This window comes from Schistocerca americana, chromosome 8 (assembly GCF_021461395.2).
Source record: "Schistocerca americana isolate TAMUIC-IGC-003095 chromosome 8, iqSchAmer2.1, whole genome shotgun sequence".
Lineage (NCBI taxonomy): Eukaryota > Metazoa > Arthropoda > Insecta > Orthoptera > Acrididae > Schistocerca > Schistocerca americana.
Genome location: NC_060126.1, coordinates 56,398,084 through 56,419,540, shown reverse-complemented (window position 1 = coordinate 56,419,540; position 21,457 = coordinate 56,398,084). Strand labels below are relative to the sequence as shown.

The 21,457-nt window shown below is 38.9% G+C and overlaps 1 protein-coding gene across 1 annotated transcript in view; it reads left to right on the top strand.

Moving 5' to 3' along the window:
• The window catches only part of LOC124545526, a 632,143-nt gene that overhangs the window by 605,741 nt on the left and 4,945 nt on the right, over positions 1-21,457 (top strand). Inside the window, exon 24 of the mRNA XM_047124474.1 lies at positions 6,660-6,761. Coding sequence (XP_046980430.1) covers positions 6,660-6,761 — 102 coding nt within the window. The remainder of the gene's footprint in view (positions 1-6,659; positions 6,762-21,457) is intronic.

Sequence of the window (21,457 nt, the reverse complement as noted above, 5' to 3'; positions counted from 1 at the left end):
CAGGTTCGAATCCTGCCTCGGGCATGGATGTGTGTGATGTCCTTAGGTTAGTTAGGTTTAAGTAGTTCTAAGTTCTAGGGGACTGATAACCACTGCAGTTAAGTCCCATAGTGCTCAGAACCATTTGAACCAGCATGTCTATGTAAACAATAGTAAATGCAAGGCTTTAAACTCTGATCTGACAAATCTTTGATTAGTCCATGAACATGCATACACTTTCTTACTGTTGTTGGGAGCATGATGGTAAGTCTAGCTTGATATGTATTTGTGTATTTTGTTGCAACATGTTAACATTCAGACACTAATTGAAGCACTACATGAATCAATGATAAATCATTAATGTGGATACAGAATGTGGTTTTATGTACATTAAGTGACTTGTTTTGTGGTTGCAATCTGTGAATAGTCATTCCTGCTTTTTACCAATCTTCATGTGTTTGTTGAATTGTGCGTCTGAACAGTTTGCTTAACCGTCTTTGGCGGAGCAGCCATGAAATTGTGAAATTTCAATTTATCAATAACTGGAATAGATAGAATTTTATGGTTCATAATTCACTATGAGGCTTAGAGGACACTGGCAAAGTTTGCATAAATGGCATTGTAGAGTAGGAGCCAGTGGAACGTGGTGCGACTGCAGAACAAGCTGCTGCATGTTACCTGAAGCTGAAGAAATGTGATTTGGACGGTAGCCTGGCTAGTTGGATCATTGTTCCTTTTTCATTCAATCTGAACTGAATTTATTGGGCATTAGCTTACACTATACAGCCAGTTCATAGTTACACACCTATAGTCTTGCCACAACTGTTAGTGTGTGTTAGGGTGTTTGTGTGGTAGTGTGTGTACTTTTGTTAGAAAAAGAGAAAGAGCAAGAGCTCAGAAGGTAGTGTGAATACTGTTGTCTCTTGGGTGTGTGTGTGTGTGCACCAAACATTAGTTGCCTTTCTCTTATTTTCCATATTCTTTCATAGCTACACAAAATATATGGGTAGCAATAGAAAATTAGTATTAGAATATTTATTTATTTGCATGCACATTGTTGATAGAATATTCATAATTACAGGTACACCAATACTGTATAATCATTGTAAAATCAGGTGTCGTAGGACACTTTTGTGCAGTCCATTGTCAGTGGTGTCACCTGCACATACCTGTGGCAACAGTGAATCCTATGTCAAGTGGAAAAGTCTATAATCCTGTGTTGCTAAGAAAGGCATCGCACAGGTTGGCAACTGATGAGCCAGATTCACAAGTTCATATAAAAAGATTGTAATACTTCTATGTTGTATGGGGCACATGAAGAAAAGGTGATCTGCACCTTCTTCTTCTCTACAAGAGAAGAAAGCTGTCTCTACAATATACAGCCAGTGAAGATGTTTATGGAAACTTCTGTGGTTAAATCAGAGAAGCATAGGCACTTAATTTGTGCGAGATTTTGTCTAATATGAGACTTATGGCCAAACTGTTGCGTATTCCTCGTGTTTGTGTTTTGTTGTGGTCGCCCATGCCTCTTGCCAGTCTTCTGTCATGCAGGTGTGTATGACACATTGGTAATTCTTACATGGGGTTGCAGTGCAGATGGTATGCCCTGTCACAGCAGTTTCTTTGGCTGAGTAGTTCACAGCCTCATTGCCAGTGAACCCACATTGTGATATCGCCCAACCAAAATTTATGGAATGACTTTCTCCATGCATCAATTCCAACACTTCGATAATCTTGCATACATTTGGGTTTCTAGTAACATCTGTGCTAAAATTTTTAAGTACTGTTCAAGCAGGTAGAGAGTCAGTGAGTAGGAAATACAAAGATGCTGCAATCAGCAATCAGAAATGTTGTGCTTCTAGTATTGCAACAAGTTCTGCAATCATGATACTTGCCTCCACTGGTTATTTGAATGGCCCAGACTTCTGTAAACATGGTACACAGAACATGCTTCCAACAGAGTCACTGGTTTTGGAGCTCAGGATACTGTCTTAAGAACTGTGCCAGAATTTTATTGTTAATGTGAGCCTCATGACTTTCATAACGTCTGATGGAAAGCTCTGTGTATTAGTAGTTTCAAGAAGTTATAGGTGATCACAATAAACATGATGGTAAACAGAGGATAATGAACATAATGGAAAACAGAGTAAAAATCTGACAACTTAGAAAAACCTGAAGTTGTGTGTTTAAGTCCTACAGCTGCGGTAAGAAATGACTTATGAAGATAAACTATCCAAATGCAAATTAAAGGAAAAGGTTTAAAAACAACACACACAGATCTGACAATGTATCCAGCAACCCAGAATTTACCATTGATTTTTTTTTATTCTAACTCAGTAATAATTTTCAAATCATGGGGGGGGTTTACAAGTGCAATTCATTAATGAGGTGAATAGTTTTCAGTATTTTACTCCTTTCCAGTACTGACTGAAGTGATCGTACCTTAATGAACACTGATGGAAGAGAGAGAACTAATGTCAAAGCTTTAATAAATGTTTTGTGACAGTGCATGTTACTTGGTAAGCCTGTTATTCCTGCCCAATGCTAGAAGGAATTTGTTGTCAGTTACATTAGCATTTGACGAACATGTTAATCAATTTATATGCATACAATTTGGTGACATATGACAAGTATTTCTCTCTCTCTCTCTCTCTCTCTCTCTCTCTCTCTGTGTGTGTGTGTGTGTGTGTTTGTTGCTTGGGTATGCTTACATATCAGAATATTTAGGATTTTTCTCCCTAGTACAAGTTTTTTAATCTTTTAGTCATTTTATCCACATGCATGCACCTAATCAGATTTTAGGATGAGTACTAAAGACGTTGGTGGCATGCGCTCATCAGTTACATCATTGTGATCAAAAGTTGTATCAGTAAGACTACAAGTGTAAGGCTTGGACAGTTTTTCAGAATGTTAATTCAAATGAACCAACCTCGGAAATCTTACCTCATTAAGGCTAATCTCACATTAGTCAATTAAATGGGTCAACATCTGTCAATTCCTGAAGGAGAATATAATTAACATCACATTCAATAAATTTTGTAGTTCTTGTGTCAGGGGAAAGGAACATCATGGCACTTTCCAGTCTTGTTTTAGCTTTGTATAGAACCTGAGACGATATACATAATCAGTTCATATCATTTGTTATGCAAATACTCACTTTATTTAACAAATATATTTACAACAATGAAGTCCCAAAAGAACTAAGATTTAGGTCTGCAAGAGCCTGCTTTCTCTCTTTTCCAGGAGGGAATGAAATATGATTAAAAAACAAATTTACAAGGACAAACGGAGAGGGGCAGGTCGTCATAAGATTAATGGTGGGCATCCCAGATTTATAATATATACTGAAGAGCCAAAGAAAATGATACACCTTACTAATATTGTGTAGGGCCCCTTTGAGCACACAGAAGTGCCACAACACAATGTGGCATGGATTCTACTAATGACTGAAGTAGTGCTGGGAGGGAATTGACACCACAAATCCTGCAGGTTTGTCCATAAATCCATAAGAGTACAAGAGGGTGGAGGTTCTTCTGAACAGCACGTTGCAAGGCATCCAAGATATGCTCAAGTATGTTCAGGTCTGGGGAGTTTGGTGGCCAGCGGAAGTGTTTTTACTCAGAAGAATGTTCCTCGAGCCACTCTGTAGCAATTCTGTAAATGTGGGGTGTCGCATTGTCCTGCTGGAATTGCCCAAGTCCGACGAAATGCACAATGGACATGAATGGATACAGGTGATGACAAACATGTCACCTGTCACAGTCATATCTAGACATATCAGGGGTCCCATATCACTCCAATTGCTCATACCCCACATCATTACAGAGCCTTTACCAGCCTGAACCGTCCCCTGCTGACATGCAGGGTCCATGGGTTCATGAGGTTGTCTCCATACCCATACACATACATCCTCTCGATACAATTTGAAGACTCGTCCGATTAGCGTACATGTTTCCAGCCATCAACAGACCAACGTCAGTGTTGATGGGCCCGGGCAAGGCGTACAGCTTTTGTCGTGTGTTCATCAAGGGTACACGAGTGGCCTTCAGCTCCTAAACCCCATATCATTGATGTTTCATTGAATGGTTCACACGCAGACACTTGTTGATAGCTCAGCATTGAAATCTGCAGCAATTTATAGAAGGTTGCACTTCTGTCACATTGAATGATTCTCATCAGTCACCATTGGTCCCGTTCTTGCAGGATCTTCTTCCAGCCACAGTGATTTGATGTTTTACTGTATTCTTGATATTCACAGTACACTTGTGAAATGGTCTTACAGGAAAATTCCAAAATCACTACCTCGGAGATGCTGTGTCACATTGCTCATGCATTGTCTTTAGCACCATGTTCAGACTCACTTAATCCTTGATAACCTGCCATTGCAGGAGCAGTAACTGATCCAATAACTGCGCCAGACACTTGTCTTATACAGGTGTTGCCACCCACAGTGCTGTATTCTGCCTGTATTTGAATACACAGGCCTATACCACTTTCTTTTGCACTTCAGTGTATACAAAACTTGTAGCTCTAGCAATACATTTAAATTATATACAACATGGTTTATGAGTAATTGTTTCAATTTCCTCTTGAATACATGACAATTGCCAAATCCTTTTTTTACATTCAGTGGGAGCTTACTTTAAAAATCTTATACCGGACTAGATAACTCCTCTTTGTACTACATCAAGGAAAAGCATTTGGTTGTTGATTACAGATGTCATCAGCGAATAAATTTACTGAGTTGTGTCAGTATTCGAAGGATGCTGAATAGGTGCCTAAAGGATGTCCCAATTTGTAACACTACATATCAGCCCCACAGCTTGGTGTTTTTAATTTAAAAACATTTTCCACTTTTGTAGCATTTACCCAGAACATTATAATGCACCATACAAAATCATAGGGTGGAAAAGAGATGAAATAGGACAACATTATTATTTCTCTGTCAACATATGGCGATCAGCATTGATACTCTGTATCAGTTGCCAACCTGGAAGAATGCTCATCTGAACAGTCACTTATTTTTAGGACCAAATGTATTGTATATGTTCCAAAACAGTTTCATGAGAACATCAAACAGTTGCTTAAAATTCTGATGAACAAAATCTTTGCGATAAATTATTCAGAACAAACACATTGTGAGTGAATCAGAATTGCTGAGAAAACCCTAACAGCGTTCCTACAGTAGTGAAGTAAGCCATTATCAAGTAAAAACTGTTTTGTGGTTGATGCCCTAAGTAGGGACGTGTTAAAAAAATGAACATGGTAAATGTCAACCAGCAATTTATTTAGTGGAAGTAATATGTGAGACAGACAGGGTTATGAATAGAAGAGCTTTCATTTCAAAATTTGAAAACCTGGAATTTATTTAAATATGTGGTACCATAAATAGATTAGCCAATAAAATAATCTGAAGAAATCTGGCCAGCAGACTGCAGTTAATGGAAATCAATTATATATAAAAAAAAAAAAAAAGAAATTTCACCATTGACACAAACTTCAATAGAATTAGCAAAAACTATTTCCCCCGGACGAGATGCCAACTTGATAAATGATCATCACAGAGCTCCACTAGTTGTTCGGGACTACAGTCATCTTGAAGGAATTAACCGTAATGAAACATAGAGCCCAGTCACAGGATATGACACAATCGGAACTGTATTCAGTATTGCATTATGTTAAGGGTAAGCACAATTTGATATGAACTCAGCATTTTAAAATGGTTTGCTAAAAGGAGAAATAAACAGGGAACAGCCTGAAGGATTTCATGATGACACCAGGGGAATATGCAAACTCTTTTAAAATTTTTCATAGATTTACAAGTTATTAGAATGATCAGTTCAAACATGAATGGTTTGATTTCAGATTAATCAAAATCAGCACAGTTTTGTGTTTGTATTGTCACATTAGTAACATATTGGTTATATGATAGTTTCTAATTGTTTTGTATCTCTATTAAGTACTTATTGGTGGAGCCAAAAACGGCATCCTCAACGACTTGTTGATTGTAGAGTGAATTCAAGAATATAATGGGAGGTATTGGGCAACATTTCAAAATATTGATCAAAAGTGACGAAAATGGTTCACGTCTCATCAGTCGGAAGTCTTATGCAGAATGTATACTCTGTCAATTTAATATGGCAGAGACAAACCTGAATATGGGTTGCACTTTTTCATTTTACATGTGAACTTGGCATCTGTCTCAATTGTGCCTTTTAATGTACTCGTATTACAGAAGCCATCACATTTTGTATAATTGTCAATTATTTATATTAAATTACAATATCATTTCTACCATGAAATTAGGAATGGAAAATGTTATATTGTTTATAGTATATGTGATAAGTAATGAGCTGAGTATATTTTAATAAAACTGTATAATCAAGTCTCCATATGAACTACTGTATTTTTACTGAATTTCAATAGACTTAAAAAAGATCACTACCCTGCTGCATATTCTTTTCTACCCATGTTCAAACTGCCTGCTTATTGGTTATTCTCTGTTTTTGAGTTGAGAATGCATTGTACTTAGTTATTCTATGTTTTTGAGTTGAAAGTGCATAAGCAACATCTGAAAACATTGATGTGTACATATAGTAAAAATGTAAGATGATTACTTGTGACTAACAGTACACATAACATTAAGAATTGTACAGGAAGTCTTCTTTGTACTTTTTTAGTGTGTGGGACCTGAGCAGGCAGCGCTTGCCCAATCTCAGCATTTTGATCAGTTGGAAGCATTGTGGAATAAAAGGTCCCCACCAAGAAGACGTCACAATCAGGTGAGAGAATCTGAGTAATTATTTGAATCAACGAAACTGACAGCAAAGCAGAATTGCAGTCCCTCACATTGAGGTTTTCTCTGAAAACTATCTCCAGACAGGCCCGCATCTCGTGGTCGTGCGGTAGCGTTCTCGCTTCCCACGCCCGGGTTCCCGGGTTCGATTCCCGGCGGGGTCAGAGATTTCCTCTGCCTCGTGATGGCTGGGTGTTGTGTGCTGTCCTTAGGTTAGTTAGGTTTAAGTAGTTCTAAGTTCTAGGGGACTGATGACCATAGCTGTTAAGTCCCATAGTACTCAGAGCCATATATATATCTCCAGACACTAAGGAATGCTCTCTGTTTAATCTCTTCAGCCTTTCTTTGTGTATTCCTAAAAATTTATACATAGCATTCAAGTCGTACACACAAATGTATCTCTTTATCTTTTCAACATGCCTTGTGACTAGTACAAAACTAAAAGCTTTGCATATGTCATCACAAGAGCATTACATTTGAAAGTACAGGATATACTTACCCCACACTATCCACAACAGTAACACACTACTATCATTCAAGTAATGGTATTTAAAATATGAGGGTGATTTTTACAATATACAAGAGTTTTATGCTATATACTGACACAAATTGCCAGCCAGTTATCCATAGTGATCCTGTATCTTAACTGTGATCTGCAGTGTAACTCATATTAATTTCAATACTTTATTTTAATATGTCTACGATTCTGGGTGTCAGTCTTCATCAACTTTCTACACCATTTGATCCATCATTCTATATTAAACACACATAAGATAGAGAGGGATGGCAGTTATCCATTTATGGAGTTAAAAAGTCCTCAACATACAAATGGTTATCAAAGTTAAGGAAATGCCTGTATTCAAGAAAGTAAAATTTTTGAGAGGTAGTAGAATTCATCATTATGTGCTGCAACTGTTGTCTGTTATTGCAACGAAGTAGAATCAAGTTCATCCACTCATTTGGCATATAAATGGCTGCACACAAATCACTGAAATGCTTTTCCACTTTCTCCTCTCTTTCCCTGTTTATCAGAGTTCTTTTCATTTTCTTCAAAAGCTTACATTATTTGTATCCCAAATTTTGTAGAAGACCTTTGCACCAAACTATGATGTCCCTCTCAAACTCCCCAGAAGAATGTGATGTCTGTGGTTAAAATGCTTTTATACTTTCACTCATTCATATCTGTACCACATTTGATCTGATACTGTATTTTTTTTAGCAGCCACATGTACTATTAAATGCCAGATACATTGATATGTCAGTATAGAATTGCCACTGCCATTGAAACAGTTGTGGTGTGATATTCAGTCACTATCATTACGAAATATTCTTACAACTTTTTTAGAAATTAAACATACTGGTTTTCCTCATTTCTCTGTTCTTGAATAGAATACAGATTACAAGTGGGTGAAGGTATCACAAATTAGGATAATGGAAATTCTAAGGTGAAAAAAAAAAATTAAAAAATTACTAGGAAAGGCCAGGACTCAAAAGCAGGTAAATGATGACACATAAGCAAAAGGTACAATTAATGGTAGACATGCCCCCCCTCCCCTCAACACACACACACGCACAGGGATAGACTGGTGGATGTCCATAAGCAGACTGTGCTGTGGCAACACTGTGGCGTTTGTGTATGAGCAGTTGTCTGGGTAGGCAGATATGTGACAAGAGGAGGAACATATTTCAGCATAAGAGGGGGAGACAGTAGTTCTCAGCAACAGGTGGTGAAATGTATATTCATCATGGTAAGAGCCACACAATTCAAGGAGGAGATTAAGTTATTGTTTATAATAATTCCATAAAATGCATGTACGAGACTGGGAACCTTGTCCTCCACAACCTTCTTAACATAATCGAAGAAGACTGACTTAGTCTGCCTGGGAGTGCCACTATCCACCAGAGAACTCATCTACCTCTCCCCCCCCCCTCCCTTTCCTTTGTCCCCCATCTCCTGCCCCTCCTCTCCACAGTCATCATCCCATCTTTGCACCAAGAACTTACGCTTAACTCAGAAAATTCCTTAATGTCTGGTAATAAAATACAGTAGATCCAAACATGCTCTCTGGATACCGAAAAGTGCCATTAACCTATCTTCAAAAACTAGTCTTTTACAGAAATCTCACTCTTCTTAAAATGACTCACCGTCAGGCTCAATCTCAAATTTAACAATACTGACATGTCAAGAACCAACTTTCCTTTATTGTTTCCTGTAGTGGAAGCATTTGCCCTTGAGAATTTTTCATTGGCCAATAGCTACAAACAATTTCAAAGTGGTACAAACACTGACAACTAGCTACAAATTTCAGAAATGTAAAATTGTGCACCTCTCAAAATTAAAAAATTAGTATCCTGTGACTACAGTGTCAATAAGTCACTATTGGAATCAGTCAACTCATGTAAATATCTGGGTGTAACAAACTGGAGGGATATGAAATGGAACGATCACATAGGCTCAGTCGTAAAGTAAGTGACAGACACCTGTTCATTGGCAGGCTATTACAAAAATGCTGTCAGTCTACAAAGAAGACTGCTTACAAAGAACTTGTATGATCCACTCTAGAATATTGCTCAAGTGTGTCTATGTGTACCAAACAGGACTATCAAGGGATACTGGACATATACAAAGGAGGGCAGCATGTGTGGTCATGGGAGAACATCATGGAAATGTTGGAAAAACTGAACAGGCACTCACACTTACAGGTAGAGGCAAAATGTTGTAACTTCCTTTGCATTCTCTATGCTTCTTTAATGGATACAGGAGAAAGGAACAGATGTGGCTTGTGAATAGAGAATTCAGGTAATAATTTATTTCATGTCTAATATCTAATAGTGAAAGTAATAAATAACTTTGTTTGCTGTAGTTGCAGCATCAGTTGCTAACAATAGATCTGAATGTTGAAACATATATGGATCAAAGGTTTATCAGTCAGTCTTCAATACAGTGACTATCCCATAGATCAGTCAGTCTTCAATACAGCGACTATCCCATAGATGATGAAACCTGACCGCTATGAAAATCTGTAAATGTTATTAAATGATGAACACACAAAATGGACACTGTACATCGATGTCTGAGCTTAAATAGAGCTACTGCTGGAGCTCCGGAGAGAGGGTGCTCACAAATCAGTGGCAGCAGCATAAGCGCTATGGCAGTACCCTCAAGCTGCAGTGGTGGCCAAAGGAAATGCTGTGACGTAACTGGCGGTCTACATATTTGAAAGTGTGGCCAACTGTATGGCAGCTAATGCTGCACAAACTACCCGATGAAAGCTTGCTTATAAAGTTTCAGGAACCAGCTTTGAGTGAGGAATCTAGGGATATGTCTGGACCATGAAGACAAGTTTCGTCTAATTATAGGTGCTCAGAGGCATTTAAGCAACCATTTTCCTCACACTCCATATTTGAATGAAACAGGAAGAAGTCCTAGTATCTGGTAGAGTGTGAGTGATTAAAATAATGCCTCAAAAGATAAAAACTATTCTAATTGTCAAGGGGGATGAAAATTGAGATAGATGACTGGAATTTGATAGTAGAAAAAGGAAATGAAGGAAAAATAATAGGAGAATATGGATTGAGGGGAAAGGAATGAAAGGGAAATAATCTGGTGGAACACTGCACAGAAAATTATTTGATCAATACTAACACTTGGTCTAAGAACCACGTAAGTTACTAATATGGACGAGAGCTGGAGACACCAAAAGGTTTCAGACAAGGTAAGAAAGAAATTTCAAAACCAGATATTAAACTAGAAACATTTGCAAGGACAGACATGAGGTCTGGCCATAATTCACTAGTTATAAACTGCAGATTAAAACTAAATAAACTCCACAAAGTTTTCAAATTAAGTAGATGGGACCTGGATAAACTGAAGGAATCAGAGGTCATTAAAAGTTTCAGAGGCAGCATTTAACTGAAAAAAAGAGAAAATGTAAAAACATAGCAAACAAAGCAGGCAAAAATGTATATGGCATGAGAAGAAATCCAGAGCTATATAAACATACATTACTAGTGGCTATGCAAGGGAAAAGAACTTGAAGATGATGATATAAAAAGCACAGGGGAAGTAGATGAAGATGAGATGGGAGATATAATACTGTGAAAAGAATTAACTGATCTCTGAAAGCCCTAAGCTGAAACAGGGCCCCTGGAGTCATCATTGACACAATTTATGTACAGAACATGGAAAAACTGTTAGAAGCTGACCTCAGGGAGGAACAATTTGAATTCTGGGGAGATACTGAAACACATAAGGCAGTACTGACCTTAAGACTTATCTTTGAAGATATGTTGAAAAAAGCCAAACATGTATGTATAGCATTTGTAGATTTAGAGAAAGTTTTTGGATGTTAAGGGAGCAACCTCTTTGAAATTCTGAAGGTGGCAGAGATGGAATACAGGGAGAGGAAAGGCTATTTACAACTTGTACAGAAATCAGATTGTAGTTATAAGAGCCAAGGAACATGAAAGATAAGCATTAACTAGGAAGGCAGTGAGATAATGTTGCATCTCATCCTCAGTGTATTCAGTTTGTACACTGAGGCAGTTGTGAAGGAAACCCAGAAAAAAATTGGAAAGGAATTTAAAGTTCACAGAGAAGAAATCAATTTTTTTGAGGATTTCCAGTGACATTGTAATTCTGTCAGGGATGAAAAGACCAATTAGGTGGAATGAATAGTATTTTGAAAAGAGGTTATAAGATTAATATCAATAAAAATAAAAGAGGGATAATGGAATGTTCAAATCTCTAAACAATGACACTTATTTCACATCCAACAAAATCATACTCAAAAACTTACAAAATAGACTTCTTCAGTATGCAGACTGAGAGTTATGAGAAGAACTAGTTGGATTTAATAAAGGAAGAGGGACTAGAGATCAAATTAATTACCAACATTCAATGGATTATGGAAAAGGCAAGAGATTCTGGAAAGATATATATTTCTGCTTTATTCATTATGCTAAAGCCTTTGACTGTGTTGACCATAATAAATCATGGAAAGCACTCAAAAACATGTGAATATCAGATCACCTCATTGACCTCACAAAAAATCTACATCTGACCAAGAAGCCATGGTGAGAACCATATGTGGAGTAACTAAATGGGTCAAGATTCAGAAAGGAGTGCAGCAAGGCTGCATACTGTCATTATTTATTCAGTATATATGCAGAGCACATTATGAGGAATGCCTGGTTACCTGAAGAAGAAACCAGAATTAATATAGCTAGGACAAATATAAGTAACCCTAGATATGGAGATGATTCCATAATGATGGTAAAAAGTGAAGAGGAGTTAAAGATTCTATTACTAAAAGTGAAAGAAGAAAGTGCTGAGGTCTAGTGCTGTATGTCAAGAAAATTAAAATTATGGCAACTACATCTGCCTCTTCTTGGCATATAGGAAGAGAAACAATGAATGTGATTTCTATGTTCAATTGTCTCGGCTGCCAGATTTTTGCTGCTGGTGACTGTGGTCACGAAATTGAGAGATACTTGTTACTGGGTAGAAAGACAACTCCAACCTTACAGTGTTTGAGAAGTAGAGACATAACTTTAACAACTGGGATCGATACAGTAAGGGCTATTGTCTTTCCAGTTGTGATGCAAAGATGTGAGACAGGGCCACAAGAGAAAATGAATGGCATAGAGTAGACACCTTTGAATTGTGGTGCTGGAGGAAACTCCTTAAAGTTCCATGGAACACAGAGATAATGAATACATTAGTATTATAGCAAATAAAACAGATTCCTCTGTGGAAGATCTTATACTGAAACAAAACCTGATGTGTATTAGGAGCATTATGAGTAGACATGATTCACTGGAAAAGGGAGAAGACAGCAGCAAAGGATCAGGTGGATGGATGGCATCACAGAAATCATGGATTCAAACCTGTAAAGTCTACAGGAGAAAATTCAGGACAGAAGAAATTGGCATGCTTTAGTTCATAGTGTCATGGAGAGGGAATAAAATCACATGTGCAGAGCACATTACAGTGATGAACCAAAAAATTATGACCACCTGCTTAACAGCTTGTTTGTCCTTCTTTGGGACAAAATACATCACTGATTCTGCATATGATGTATCTTCCAGTTTGTTGGTAGGTTTGTGGAGGTATGTGGCATTAGATATCTATGCACAGGTAATGTAATTCACTTAAGTAACGGGTCGCTAATTTGTGTAGACTTTGATGGCTCCCAGTAGCAAGCCAGATGGGTTCCATAGGATAAATGAAGGGCTTATTTCAATAGTGGTACAAGTCCATTATCTCCACTTTTCTGCCTATAGTGCTTCTGAAATTAATGATCCAAACAAACAGAAAGAAAGGTTCATCTCTAGCAAGAAGCGATATGCTTGAATATTTCAGGTATCACAGCTGCAGATTTTTCAGCGCTCATTTAACTTTAGGACTCTGTATCTCAATATGAACAAAAATTGACTTGTACCACTATTGAAATAAGCCCTTCAAATATCAGGTGAATTTGGTCATTGAGACATCAACATGAGTTCACCGTAATACTCTTCAAACCACTGTCGTACGGTTCTGGCTCTGAGACATGGACAATTATACTGCTGAAAAATTACATGGCCATCAGGGAAGACATCAAGCAATGTGATTCACAGTTGTCAAGAGTGTCTTTGATTACTACCACAGGTCTCATGCAAGCACAAGAGAACGTCTTCCATAGAATAATGCTGCTACCACTAGCATGCGTCTGTAGAATGCTGCACCTATCAAGCCGCCGTTCATCTCGGTGACGGCTTTTGTGGAGATGACCATTGATATGGTCTGGTGTAGCAAAAATGTGGTTCACTCAAAGAGCTGGCACATTTCTATTGACTGACAGTTGAATCCTGATGGTCTCGTGTCTGCTGCAATCGTAATGATGTCCCTATGCCCACTGCAATCGTAACTGATGATGTTGTCGGGTCAATGTGTGAAAACGTAGGGGTAGTGTGCTGTGGAGCTCCATGTTCAACAATGTAAGAATGGTGTGCTCCAACATGCTTATGCACACACCACATTATGTTCTTTTGGCATAGATGCCACAGATCATCATCTATCCTACCTTACAGAGCAAACAAGCATCCGAACCACATGTTCTGTGTAAAGTCATGGACATCCAACCATTAAGCACCTAGTGGTAGTTTCACTGTTCTTCTACCTCTTTCTGTAGGTGCTCATGACAGTAGTATGTGAATGTTTGACCAGCTTTGCTGCTTTTGAGATACTAGTTCACAGGCTAAGCATAATAATACCCTCCCTTTGTCAAAGTCTTTTTTCTTAATGGATTTCCCCATTTGCGGCCAATATCTTCACTAGGGTGATCCCCTGTCCATATATGCTTCACTTACACACTTTTGTTACCACATCATGTGCCCACAATGCCACCATGTGGCATCCAATGTCGGTGGGCAGTGGTCATTATTTTTTGGCTGACCAGTGTACATTGGAAAGTAAGACACTAAAACCAGTAGATGAACTTTTGCTGTTTGGGCAGGATATTAAATGCTGTCTGTCAATAACAAGAAAACTGTTTAAAATGAAGTGATTTGGTAATATCAAATATAAATTTAAGTGTTGGAAAGTTTTTCTGAAAGTGTTTGTCTACACTTTATACTTGTGTTAAAATGAAATGTGGAATGTAAACAGCTCAGACAAGAAAAGAAAGTAACTTTTGAAATGTGATGAATGATAAAGATTAGATAGATAAACCATGTAAACAATGAGGAGATATGGTCAACACAATTTGACGAACAGAAAGGCTCAGTGGACAGGACACATACTCAGACATTACCCCAGACAACAAAACTCAAAAAAATTCATGTAGTTGCAAATTTTTGTAGAGTGGGGGCTAAGGGGAGTGGGACGGTGGTAGGGTCATACTAATAATCCTGACCAATGGGGTGTGAGAAGTTGAGATACACTAAATTTTGTACAAAAAAAAAAGAAAAAGTCTCAGTCATTTGTTGTCTAGGACTAATAGTTTTTTTTGTTGTTGCAGGGAATGGAAAAACAGATCATTCAGAATAGTGTTTTAATGTTGTTGTTGTTGTTGTCTTCAGTCCTGAGACTGGTTTGATGTAGCTCTCCATGCTACTCTATCCTGTGCAAGCTTCTTCATCTCCCCGTACTTACTGCAACCTACATCCTTCTGAATCTGCTTAGTGTATTCATCTCTTGGTCTCCCTCTACGATTTTTACCCTCCACGCTGCCCTCCAATGCTAAATTTGTTATCCCTTGATGCCTCAGAACATGCCCTACCAACCGGTCCCTTCTTCTAGTCAAGTTGTGCCACAAACTCCTCTTCTCCTCAATTCTATTCAATACCTTCTCATTAGTTATGTGATCTACCCATCTAATCTTCGGCATTCTTCTGTAGCACCACATTTTGAAAGCTTCTATTCTCTTCTTGTCCAAACTATTTATCGTCCATGTTTCACTTCCATACATGGCTACACTCCATACAAATGCTTTCAGAAACAACTTCCTGACACTTAAATCTATACTCGATGATAACAAATTTCTCTTCTTCAGAAACACTTTCCTTGCCATTGCCAGTCTACATTTTATATCCTATCTACTTCGACCATCATCAGTTATTTTGCTCCCCAAATAGCAAAGCTCCTTTATTACTTTAAGTGTCTCATTTCCTAATCTAATTCCCTCAGCATCACCCGACTTAATTCGACTACATTCCATTATCCTCATTTTGCTTTTGATGTTCATCTTATAGCCTCCTTTCAAGCACTGTCCATTCCGTTCTACAGCTCTTCCAAGTCCTTTGCTGTCTCTGACAGAATTACAATGTCATCAGCGAACCTCAAAGTTTTTTCTTCTTCTCCATGAATTTTAATACCTACTTCGAATTTTTCTTTTGTTTCCTTTACTGCTTGCTCAATATACAGATTGAATAACATTGGGGACAGGCTACACTCCCTTCCCAACCACTGCTTCCCTTTCATACCCCTCGACTCTTATAAATGCCATCTGGCTTATGTACAAATTGTAAATAGCCTTTCGCTCGCTGTATTTTACCCCTGCCACCTTTAGAATTTGAAAGAGAGTATTCCAGTCAACATTGTCAAAAGCTTTCTTTAAGTCCACAAATGCTAGAAATGTAGGTTTGCCTTTCCTTAATCTATTTTCTAAGATAAGTCGTAGGGTCAGTATTGACTCACGCGTTCCAACATTTCTGCGGAATCCAAACTGAACTTCGCCGAGGTCGGCTTCTACCAGTTTTTCCATTCGTCTGTAAAGCATTCACATTAGTATTTTGCAGCTGTGACTTATTAAACTGATAGTTCGGTAGTTTTCACATCTGTCAACACCTGCTTTCTTTGGGATTGGAATTATTATATTCTTCTTGAAGTCTGAGGGTATTTCACCTGTCTCATACATCTTGCTCACCAGATGGTCGAGGTTTGTCAGGCCTGGCTCTCCCAAGGCCGTCAGTAGTTCTAATGGAATGTTGTCTACTCCCGGGGCCTTGTTTCGACTCAGGTCTTTCAGTGCTCTGTCAAACTCTTCATGCAGTATCGTATCTCCCACTTCATCTTCATCTACATCTACATCCTCTTCCATTTCCATAATATTGTCCTCAAGTACATCGCTCTTGTATAGATCCTCTATATACTTCTTCCACCTTTCTGCTTTCCCTTCTTTGCTTAGAACTGGGTTTCCATCTGAGCTCTTGATATTCATACAAGTGGCTCTCTTTTCTCCAAAGGTCTCTCTAATTTTCCTGTGGGCAGTATCTATCTTACCCTAGTGAGATAAGCCTCTACATCCTTACATTTGTCCTCTAGCCATCCCTGCTTAACCATTTTGCACTTCCTGTCGATCACATTTTTGAGACGTTTGTATTCCTTTTTGCCTGCTTCATTTACTGCATTTTTATATTTTCTCCTTTCATCAATGAAATTCAGTATTTCTTCTGTCACCCAAGGATTTCTACTAGCCCTCATCTTTTTACCTACTTGATCCTCTGCTGCCTTCACTACTTCATCCCCCAGAGCTACCCATTCTTCATCTACTGTATTTCTTTCCCCCATTCCTGTCAATTGTTCCCTTATGCTCTCCCTGAAACTCTGTACAACCTCTGGTTCTTTCAGTTTATCCAGGTCCCATCTCCTTAAATTCCCACCTTTTTGCAATTTCTTCCGTTTTAATCTACAGTTCATAACCAATAGATTGAGAGTCCATATCTGCCCCTGGAAATGTCTTACAATTTAAAACCTGGTTCCTAAATCTCTGTCTTACCATTATATAAATCTATCTGATACCTTCTAGTATTTCCAGGATTCTTCCATGTATACAACCTTCTTTTATGATTCTTGAACCAAGTGTTAGCTATGATTAAGTTATGCTGTGTGCAAAATTCTACCAGCCGGCTTCCTCTTTCATTCCCCCCCCCCCCCCCCCCCCCCCCAACCCCCAACAGTCTATATTCACCCACTATGTTTCCTTCTCTCCCTTTTCCTACTCTCGAATTCCAGTCACCCATGACTATTAAACTTTTGTCTACCTTCACTACCTGAATAATTTCTTTTATTTCATCATACATTTCATCAATCTCTCCGTTATCTACAGAGCTAGGTGGCATATAAACTTGTACTACTGTAGTAGGCATGGGCTTTGTGTCAATCTTGGCCACAATAATGCGCTCACTATGCTGTTGGTAGTAGCTTACCCGCACTCCTATTTTTTTTATTCATTATTAAACCTACTCCTGCATTACCCCTATTTGATTTTGTATTTAGAGCCCTGTATTCACCTGACTAAAACTCTTGTTCCTTCTGCCACCGAACTTCACTAATTCCCACTATATCTAACTTAAACCTATCCATTTCCCTTTTAAAATTTTCTAACCTACCTGCTCGATTAAGGGATCTGACATTCCACGCTCCGATCCGTAGAACGCCAGTTTTCTTTCTCCTGATAACGACGTCCTCTTGAGTAGTCCCCGCCCGGAGATCCAAATGGGGGACTATTTTACCTCCGGAATATTTTACCCAAGAAGACGCCATCATCATTTAACCATACAATAAAGCTGCATGCTCTCGGGAAAAATTACGACTGTAGTTTCCCCTTGCTTTCAGCCGTTCGCAGTACCAGCACAGCAAGGCCGTTTAGGTTAGTGTTGCAAGGCCAGATCAGTCAATCATCCAGACTGTTGCCCCTGCAACTACTGAAAAGGCTGCTGCCATTCCTCAGGAACCACATGTTTTTCTGGCCTCTCAACAGATACCCCTCCATTGTGGTTGCACCTACGGTACGGCCATCTGTATCTCTGAGGCATGCAAGCCTCCCCACCAACGGCAAGGTCCACAGTTCATGGGGGTAGAGTGCTTTAATAGTGTAAAATTAATTGGTAGATGAGATGGTTTAAGGACAAATATTAAATGTGTGTATCTCATCTATCTACAGTAGAAGTGTATTAAAGGTTAAATTGTGTGTTCTGGAGCTGTCGTGGGCTGGAAGGGGAAGGTGGGGAGGGGGTTGAAGGTTAGGGTAAGGGTAAGGGTAAATATGCAAGGGCAGGTAGGTCACCAGACTGTGCTCATGCATTCCCCTCCTTCATAGGTGTGCATAGTAAAGAGGGAACAGGCAACTCCCCACTCTCTCTACCACAGTACATAACAAGAAACAGCTGAAGGCCATTATTGACCCTCCTGCAGTTTGAGTTACAAATCACTGACAACACAGTGCATTAACAGTACATGGACTACAGGCATGGTTTACTGCTAATAATAACACAAGAAACACGCAACAGACTCTATGTAAATTTGTGCACACCGTTTTACGGTGCTAGAGGAAAGATTGATCCTTAGTCACCCTGTACCGCAGTTGTGTTCTTGTGGGAGAGGGTACTTCTGATACCACAGTTGCTGCTTGGTTTTCAGTTTGGACAGATTACACTTCCAGAGCATTTCCTGTCCAGTTCTCCTATATGAGTAGGCAAAATAACTTCACTGAACTCCATGTTTATATAATTTAATTATTTTCTGTTTATTATGTTGGTACTTACTTCCAGTTGCTTAGTGAACTGTTATGTAAAATATGTTCCTATAAACAATGGCTGCAAAGAGCTTAATATTTAAGTGTGTAGTTGTCAGTGACCCTTGAAATGTTGATGGGAAAGTTATTGGATTCATGAATTTTGTAATTCGTCACCAGTTTTGTAAAGGCTCATCGTACTGCTATGGAGGGCAAATTGCCGCTGTTATGGTAGGTCGAGTTTGTGAATTGGCTTCCGGTGCAGTACACCACTAAGAAAATGTCTCCCTGCCATTATTACACAGCTGTGCCCCAGAGTCCGATAACAGGATAGAAGAACAAAGATTCTGCAATACTCCTAGTAACAAAGTCACACAAATGAGTTAAAAAGGTTTACTTATCTTTGTGAGTTGGTGAATAATGAAGTCTGCAAACTGCATGTAATACAACACAAAAAAGGCCCTCAATGGCTAAGTGCAAATAATCACAGGTAAACTTCACAGAACATAGCAAATGCAATTTACAACAATGATCTGGTCACTTCTAAGAGTTCACTAAATGACATTCCCAGTCTAAAGTCAGCTCTGGATGATGATCTATAACCAAGTGGGTGAGAGGTGCTCTTCTATCTTCCAAGTAGGCTACTGCCCGTTGTCATCCAGTCAATAGCAGACTGTACTCGGCCGGCAATTGGCCGAGGCGAAGTCAATATCTTCATCTTCAGCACTGCCCGTGGTGCTGGTGGAACTTGCGCAAGTGATAGGTTTCTATGGCACTTGGCACCAGCTCGTATCTTTGCACCTGTGGTGCTTTTTCCGTGGCTGTGTCTTGTTCAGATGACACAGCAGTGAATGTGGCACCCTCTTGCTGCCTGTTGTGAACATATTGCAAAACCATGTAACTGTATTGTAGTCACTTGGCGTGAATTAATGAATAACCAGAAAGATACGGCACTTCTCTCACCTTTAATTGAGTTACTAATAAAAATCATAAATCTATTCCATTGTGAAATTGCTGGCTTTTATAGAGTGGGTTGTGGGTTGCACTGAATGGAGCCACTTACCATACATCAACAGTAGATTTTGTAAAGTGTGAATATGTCTGATGAAATGGTACTGATTATGTTCATATCTAGAACAGTAATCTGCTGTAACACACTGCTTGACTCATGTTAAAATACGTTAAGTTGCATAGCATCTAGGCTACCTACTTCTGTCACAGAGAGAGCCAATTTAGGCCTCTGGGCCTCTTCAGGTGGTGGGAGACCTGAGGCTGTGGTGATGCATTTGATACTTCTGATAGTGTGAAAAGTGATCCAGTCATTGGTAGTGGAGACAATGAAATCAAAATTTTTGAATACATATTGACAGCATATTACACTTAGAGCAGGCTGTTCAGTGTGGCAGAGAGTTAACAGCTCCAGTTAATGAGAAATTTTACATAAAAGCTAACTTAACAATGGCAAATAAGTACTAGCCTACTGAACTGTAAATACTAGCTCAGTGTTGTTTTGTCTCAACAAGAAATGCTGGGGCTGTCTAATCTGTCTGTGAACGGTTGCATTTCCTGGAACAAGTACTGTATGGGTGACTAATAAAAAATTTTCCCTCTAACAGTATGGAGCAGTTTGCAAAGATTCCTTAGATTCTGTTCAAATGTGTTTCGTGAATTAGTATTATTAGTAACTCATATATGTATTCCATGTAGTGTTAACACACTTTGTGGAAAATAAACATCCCCTGAGTGTGACTGTGCACTGCATCACTATGGGGAACACTGTGAAAGAGTTGGTAAACTTTGTAGGAAACCCAACAGTGGAAAATCCAGGATGGAATGTAACAATATTATGAGAAGGAAGGCAATAGACACACACACACACACACACACACACACACACACACACACACACACACACACGGCTGCAGTCTCAGGCAACTGAAACCACACTCAGATTCAGTTGGTTGAGACTGCAGTCGTGTTTGAGTTGCATTTCTGTGTGTCTGTGTGTGTGTGTGTGTGTGTGTGTGTGTGTGTGTGTGTGTGTCTATTGTTGACAAAGGCCAATGGCCAAAAGCTTTAATTGTGAGAGTCTTTTTGTTGTGCCTATCTGCGATTCGGCATCTCCACTATTTGTGGAAAACCCTGTAGTTACTACTTGTGATGTAGTATGGTGTAGAGAGTGGGGTCGTGCCAACTTGCTCTTCAGTTTGTGGCTCTATGAAGGAAGGAAGTGCATGACCACAATCTAGTAACCTACCTTCCCTCATGCGTCGACCCTCCAATGCCAACCCCTCCAGCCCATGACACACACAGAATACAATTTATCTCTTAATAAGGCTCTACTGTACTTACATGAGATGCACACATACAATACTTTTTCTTAACCCACTTCATTTAACAATAAACATTAGTCTTTATCATTTAAGTGCTATTTTTAATAATCTGTGCTTTTTCTGGTTCCTACAACAGCTATTGGTCCTGCACACAAATTAAATAGGAAATTTAATGTACTTTAATTTTATACTGAGAAACGTTTGCACTGGAAGCCGAGGTTTTCAAGTTGTTCAAGAAAAGCAAAATAAGGTTACCTTTTAACGCCTCCTCCTCCTCCTCCTCCTCCTCACACCTACACCTCACCAGTTTGGATGTTTACTATGTTTTCATGGCACTCCCTCATACCACA